The 7,251-nt window shown below is 40.2% G+C and overlaps 1 protein-coding gene across 1 annotated transcript; it reads right to left on the minus strand.

Annotated features, from left to right (window-relative positions):
- Positions 1–187: 187 nt before the first annotated feature.
- LOC148732033 (uncharacterized) lies at positions 188–2,457 on the minus strand. The gene is made up of 2 exons (XM_088757198.1): positions 1,807–2,457; positions 188–1,492 (listed from the first exon to the last, which is right to left on the minus strand). The coding sequence occupies exons 1-2, from the start codon at positions 2,078–2,080 to the stop codon at positions 1,470–1,472; spliced, it is 297 nt and encodes a 98-aa protein (XP_088613324.1). The 5' UTR covers positions 2,081–2,457; the 3' UTR covers positions 188–1,469.
- Between the last annotated feature and the right edge of the window lie 4,794 nt (positions 2,458–7,251).

The raw sequence follows: 7,251 nt of genomic DNA on the forward strand, positions 1-7,251 counted from the left end.
TGGCATCTTTCAACACCTACGAGTTTTTGAAACAAATCAGGGAATGTAGTTTCTCAGCATCGCGAATCTCGCGGGAAAAGCTGTTTGCCGGACGACATTTGTCACTTAGCCTGGGTCACATTTGCAAAGTGGTAACCTTGAGATAAAAAACAAATAAGAGAAATAGCATTGTTTTCTTTTTTGTAAGTCCTTATGTCTACATGGTTATGTTACTTTCATGTTATTTTATTAACTTGCGAGCAGGCTTACATTAGCGCTAAGGCACTTGCGGCTAAACGAGAGGTCTGGAGACTAAACCCCCGCGGACCTCTCGCATGTTCACATCGCTCGCTTGCTTGAGCCTCCGTGTGGCAGCGCCACTCAGGAAAGCCTACCTGCAGCCTATTATGTCGCCAAGATAACTGGTTGTGTCGAACGAATCAGATCGAGTGATGATGTTTGAACAAACCACCTGTTTATGAATAGATTGTTCGCAGTTTTGCGAGGTAACGTATGCCATCGCGATGCAATTGGTTTATTTTCCAATTTCGTATGAACTTTCTAACTCAGTTTTCAAATTTAAGCCTGGCTTGAGTTGGGAAACCCACTAGATTCGAGACAGCGAACGAGGCGAGCGTGAGTGAGTTTTGGAGAGGTATGGTACGAAAAAATTAGCGTCAGAATCCTTGCAGCATCTCGTGCACTCACATCGCTCGCAGGCTCCAAACGCGCAGCGAACTTCTTCGCTGGTGTGGCAACGTCAATGGAAGCCTGCTCGCAAGCTAAGCTACTCAGATTTATGCCCCAATAATTACTAACAATACGAACACATTACGCCGAGTAACGGTTTGCAGAGTTAAAGTTAATTCAATTATGGTTGAAATTACGGGGTCCTTTATTCTATAATATCGTTGAGCATGATGCAGTTTATTCTCTCTGTTTTTACTCTAACAAGACTGAATAATCTTCTCAAGTCATTCATCTTTTCAAGCGAAATCCACAATGAATATGACAACGATCTTAACATTGTACCATTCGCACTGGGTCATTTATCATTCAATATCGTTGTGCATGATGCAGCATACTTTCTCTGATTACCATGCCCCTTCACTAAAAAATCTTCTAGGCATTTATCATTTCAAGCGGATCCCGCAATGAATATGACAACGATCTTAACATTGTACCATACGCGCTGACTATTAAGTCTGAACTTCACTAAAAATGAAAATTTCCTTCTCCCTGGTTATTCCTGTTATCATTTTTCAGCGTTAAATTCACTGATGGAGAAACTTGAAGTTCTGCAGTCAAAATTGAACGTTCTCTAACTGATAGAGCATCGGAGCGTGGAATCCGAAGGATCCACTCTCGTGACAGGACGAAAAAGCATCTTTCTCTATTCTTTTACCGGGCTCAAAAGTACGATCTTTCTTGCCACTGTCGCAAGGCTTGCTTTCTTGAGGACTCCTGCTATCACGCACGGGTATCTTCTATTAGTCCCTCCAGTCTAGGGAATCTGGAGTTTGTTCAAAAGTACAAAGATCGTTAGACAAGATGGTGGTTCTACGGACTTAAAGAAAAAAGTGATTTGACTGTTTGCAAGCGATCGCGACTAACTTTAAAAGCTTCTTCACTTTGAAAGCCAGGTAAGCCAATTCAGTATCGTTTTTGAATTGATCAAACTGACATATGTTGATCAAGTATATACAAACTGATCTATTACCAGTAGAAAATTGCAGAGCTCATTGGGAAGGTCCTTTGTGTCAGTGTGCTTTCAGTTAGAAGTGAGTCAGTGTTGTCTGAGAGGTTATGGCGAGTTCAAACACTTACCAGGTACATATGTGTAAAGGCCGCTACCACCACTACGATCATGATCCACATGATCATCATGATCATCACCATCATCATCATCATCATCATCGTCATCGTCGTCGTCGTCATCATCATCTTCGGCGGCGTCATCATCATCACTTTCATTACTATCATCACCACCATCATCGTCGGCACTATCACCCCCGCCACCATCATAACCGTCGTGAACGATCACTATTATTTCTATAATAAACCAATTATTCATCTCCGTAATAACGATAATGACAATCATCTTTTTCTTCCCGATCCCAGTTGTGACACCAAAGCTAATATCCAGTCCTTTTAGACGTTAGATGGTCGTGACAAGCCTATAAAGGAACGGGCGGAGAAAAAAAAGAATATTGTTACAAACTAAGAAAAAGAAAACGCCTTTCTTGATTTCTGTAAGACTGAAAAGGAAAATGACGGCTTCATGATAAGTTTCCCAGTGAAATTGGATCTAACCTTGTATACCTCCTAAGTTATTTTCGCATCTAACACTTTTTCCCATGTATTATATATAAGATATAAAGGCTAAGATTTAGCAATAAAAACGACATGCCATACTGAGTTCTTGACTTTCGGGGCGGAAGAACGTTAGTCTAATAATGGTGCATGAATGTTAAAGCCTTGTTCCCCCAAATGTTAAACAATAAAAAATTCTTAGGCTTATTTCCTCCAAAATGGAAAGAGGTCTTTCAAGTTGTTGACGACTTCATGGCATTATAACAATGAATATGATAAGAGATAAAGTTCGATCGCGTGACTTTCGAGACGGTCATGTTTACACGGACGCGGTTCTAGTTCATTTGTAGCCGCATCGGTTTCGATGCGGTTACGTCTTTCGTTTACACGGCGCCGGTCGAGTTCGTTATCAGAACCGGATCGTTCTGAAAACGCTTTCAAAAGTGGAACGTTTTCAAAACGATATGGTTTCATTGGTCGAGTAAACGGTGAATTAGACCATGTCGTTGCGTATTCTCGAAAACCATCGTCGTTAATTTGATGTCCCTAGAACTACATGCAAGGTTAATCACGTGTTACGGTGAGGCAGTTCGCGTGTCGTTTTCCAAAAATCGCTGACGTCATCACTAAATAGGGAGCTCCAGCAGTCAGGACGGCAACGTATAAAAGTAGCGTTCAGTTCCAAATGGAAATTAAAGTAATTTGCCGTCGTGGTGTCGGTTCGCAGACGACGCAAACTTTGATGATTTCACGTTGTTGTTTCGCAAAGGGCAGCTGAGATCGAAATGTACTAAGTTTTATAATGCAAGTGCTGAGCTATTTTTCTTCCAGTTAGTCTTTTGTTTTTCCACGTCCTAGTGGTCGTCGCCGTCGTGGTTTGCCTAAAGTCCCTAATAAGTTGGCTCGAAAGCGTTTTAAAATCTGACTTGGCGAAATTTATTTATTATTTGGGTTTCTGTGGCTACCGTCTCCTATAGGAGGCAAGGCGCGTTCGTTGTAGTCTACGAAGCATAGTTAGATATTATAAATCTCGACTGATTCCCTTGTACTCAGATATTCGAACACTCACGCCTAAGTAAGTTCTCGCTAATTCCACCATTCTTTGGTGAAGCTGCATAAGTTGGATAGAGTCAACTTTGTTTTATTCTTTCCATTCAAAAAATATTTAAAAGCTCGAAAAGTGAAACAAATTCAGTTCCAACGGGAATTGCGTTATGGAAAAAAGTTATAACTGGGATCGCGACTGCTATAAATTAATATTGATAAGAAAAATGGGACGTGAGAGGCAAGTCCGAATAATCGAAATATCCGGATAACTGACATCCTGATAATCGAATATTGACTGTTACGTTAATACTCAGCGGTCGAAAAGCCTAAGATTTCACCGGCAACTGTTAAAAGCCATAATTAAGTCTACTGCAAATGTTACTAATCTCTAACTGCTTCCTACCCGGTTTACTCGTGGGAAAAAAAAAAACTGTTTTTCTGGCTGAATAAATCGGTGTAGTTGATCTCTCTTCTGGAGCATTCACTAAAATCGTTATCGAGAGAACTTCTCAACTTCTCAAATGAACACAGTGTGTGAATATGGCCAAGAAAGTCAAAAAAGATTTAGAAAATGGAAATTTGTTCTGAGACTTAATTGACCTCTTGATTCCTAAAACAAAAGGCCGTTGACAGCAGGCGGTTATTTTTAAGATAGCTGGGCTGTGTGTTTCGTCGTTTTCCTTGATAGAGATATACTTATCTGGTTATTTTTCTTAAACTACCCACGTTAACTTTCCAACTGCCAACAGTATGCTATACTATGATAGTTAAACGCGAAATAAGAATAAATTAGGTTGCGTGATCGTCGCTTGACTGAGATGGAACCGCGTGCGCATACAAGTCATCTTTGTAAGTACCCGAAGTGTGATACACCGCAAAGGTTTTGACCATAAAAGGAAATAGTCCTCACTCGGGCGGGTGGTGATACTTAAAATAGTCGGGCTGAAACTTCGTCGTTTTCCCTGAGAAAGAGATGCTCATTTGTTTATTTTGGTAAAACTAACCGCCTCCCAGTATTGCTTTTGCCGTGAGTCTAGTCGACAGTGTAAAAAGGCAAAACTTAGGAAGAATATTGTAAACTTAGCTTTGAAACTTGGCTAATCTATTTGTATCTGGATTCCACAGTCAATGCTCACATGCTCAGCTGAGAGCAAAATTTGAAGAAAATTGTTTTCAGCAGCCTACAAGGATAGTGTCTTTGTTCACGAATAGCGTCGCCAGCTAAACAGGTATAAAACTGCTACGAACTGTATACTGACAGTTGAAAGTGTGTAGTAAGTCTCAACGAAAAGGCATACAGCTTTCATTCTCCTATAACATACCTTTTGCAAGATTTCGAATGCCACTAAGAGTTGGTGAATAAACAAGAGGCTCATGCCTGAACTAAAGCTAAATGAATTTATAATGAAGAACTTGACTTATCTATCTTCCTAAAAAAAGGTTTATGTAAGGTTTCTTTCTAACAGTTGTCATTCCATCCGCCGTTTCGCTGGGTTTACAGCTAATCATGAGATGCATTCCTGAATTTTAGTGAGGCCAAGTTACTGGAGTGTGGCCTCACTTGATTTACACGTCTGACTTTGTAGCTAGCTTTGTTTTCTAAAAATCGAGTTATTCATATTTCTCGTTTAAATTTCCTCGTAAATAAAAAAGAAAACATGCAAAATTTTTGTTTACACCAAAGTTGACAGAAATGTAATTCAATCTCGTGACTCAGAAGACGGAAGCTCATCACTTAGTATAATGAAAACGAGGACAGAGATGATTACAAATCATTTTACCAGTAAGTAATTTTTAAAACAGTATACTCATCAGTGAATAGTATATTTGGAAGCAGAATTATTTTGAACCTGTCGTAACGTTAGACTAAGGTAAGATACGAATTTAACGCAATCGCGTGATTGCTGAAATCAACACTGAAACACTTAGCGTGGGTCACAATTTTGAGACGCCACGTTGTCATCATTCGTCGCAAAAATTCATTAAGTCGTTGTTTTAATCACCTCAGGCAGAGTTGACACAATCTTTGGATAAGGACTGAAAAGCTGTTAGACTAACAGATTGTTGCCATGAGATAGTTCACACATACCTTGAGTACGACCTTGCTTGAGATGAGCGCTCGTCGTTCGAGGCGGTCTCAATAATGAATGAATGAATGTCAATTCTTAAACATGGGTTGTCGGGTCGAGGTCGACGTCAACCTTGCCGTGTCAAGGTCAATCCGAAATTCCTGAGATTTTTTACATGTTTTTTTTTTTCTGCTTTATTAGTTTCCTGACTATCTATTCATTTGTTTTTCAGTCATATTTTTGCAAGCTTTTATATTTTTCATTCAGCATGGTTCAGTACGCAATGTATGTAGCTTCTTGCATAAATTATGGAAAATTGGGGAAGAAAAAGATGGGAAAATTGAGGAAGAAAGAAACGAAGGAAATGAATGCCTTCTAGTACTCTTTGCGCTTTCTGTTTTAGGTTCCAGGAATAATAAAGCTGTCCTAACCACGATGGTGCGAGCCAGCCAACGATAAAGCAAATTTACACACCTGATTAAGGTTTTTCCTTTGATTTATCTCTGTTCCTGGAGCTCTTTAGAAATACAATTTCCCGCTTTAGTAATACGATGCAAGCCGAGTGAGGAAGAATCGAACCGGGGACTGGATAAGTCAGGAGCTTACGGGCTAGTCGCCTGTTGCATTGGGGAAGCATTTTACGAGAACGTTCAACATTGATGAGCGAAGAAAAAAATAATTTAGTGTTCAAGATGTTTTTTCTTTGTTCTCCTGGTTAAGAAAAGTTTTATATTACTTGAGAGGGTCTCAAAGGGGTGATGGGTTTTACGGCTATCGGTTAAACTTTTGGCCATTTTACTGCTAATGGTTAATTTTCTCCGATACAGTTCTGAGAGAAACTTTTATTGTTAACTTTTTCACGACTAACGGTTAAAATTTGTCAATTTTATACCTAACGGTTGAATTGTCTTGCTCTTCTATGACCAACAGTTAACCCTATTGACACCCTCTGTGTCACTTCAGTTTGTGCTTTGTGGGTAGCCCGGCCAGGCGAACTTTCCTCGGAAGGGTCGACTCCTGCCCCCTCCCCCACCTGGTGGTGCTCGCTTGACCTTGACGACAGAGGATGATCGATGTGGTGTTGTGGTGAAAACCACAGAGAGCTTACGAAGGTGAGGGCAGTGGTGACACTAGGTCTCTACAAGATATTATATAATCTCCTGGTCTCTGCCACAGCAAAATAGTAAAATGAACAACCTCGCCCAGCTTTTTCTGCTATGTTCGGCCTCATTCGGTATAGTACAGCTTACATAATAACTTGGGTCAAGAGATTATCCAATTTAGATTCTCTTGCTTGGGTAACATGCGAGAGATACCTTGTTGATGAAACTGATAAAGCCCACGCATTTGACCATAGCTGCTAAATGACTTGGATGCCCGAGATGAAATGTTCATTAAGATATTCAACCAAAATCGCATTGTGGATGATACCTTTCCACTTCCTCTCATCCGTTTCGTCTGTCTTAGTTCTGCAGGCTTTATGAAGGCGTTTGTTGAACATTTTTGGTTCAAAAATCTTAGGCAAAAACGTAAAAAATCGTTTATCGATGGGTCCTGCTGGAGACATTCGTGCCCGTGCATTTTTGGACCTCAAAGTCTCCATACCAATCGATGTGTTGTAGTGATGAATCCGCAGAGGAAATGGCCTCTCTGTTCTAATCATCTCAAGATACCATGCAATACAGGGTTTATTGAGAAATGTCCAAATTTAAATTCTCCTTCACTTTTTTATCAGTAGAGTGCAGATGTCTCTCCATTTTCTTCCTTGATGACGAGGAACATGGAGCCCTGTTAATTACCTTCCGCTTTTACCTCAATCCCATCCCCTGCACACACACATAGC

This window comes from Stylophora pistillata, chromosome 4, assembly GCF_964205215.1.
Source record: "Stylophora pistillata chromosome 4, jaStyPist1.2, whole genome shotgun sequence".
Lineage (NCBI taxonomy): Eukaryota > Metazoa > Cnidaria > Anthozoa > Scleractinia > Pocilloporidae > Stylophora > Stylophora pistillata.

Coding starts and splice junctions, on each gene's coding strand:
- LOC148732033 (XM_088757198.1), bottom strand. CDS start 2,080: ATGATTGTCATTATCGTTATTACGGAGATGAATAATTGGTTTATTATA. Junction 1,493..1,806: donor CCTTTACACATATGTACCTG/GTAAGTGTTTGA, acceptor AACAAACTCCAG/ATTCCCTAGACTGGAGGGAC.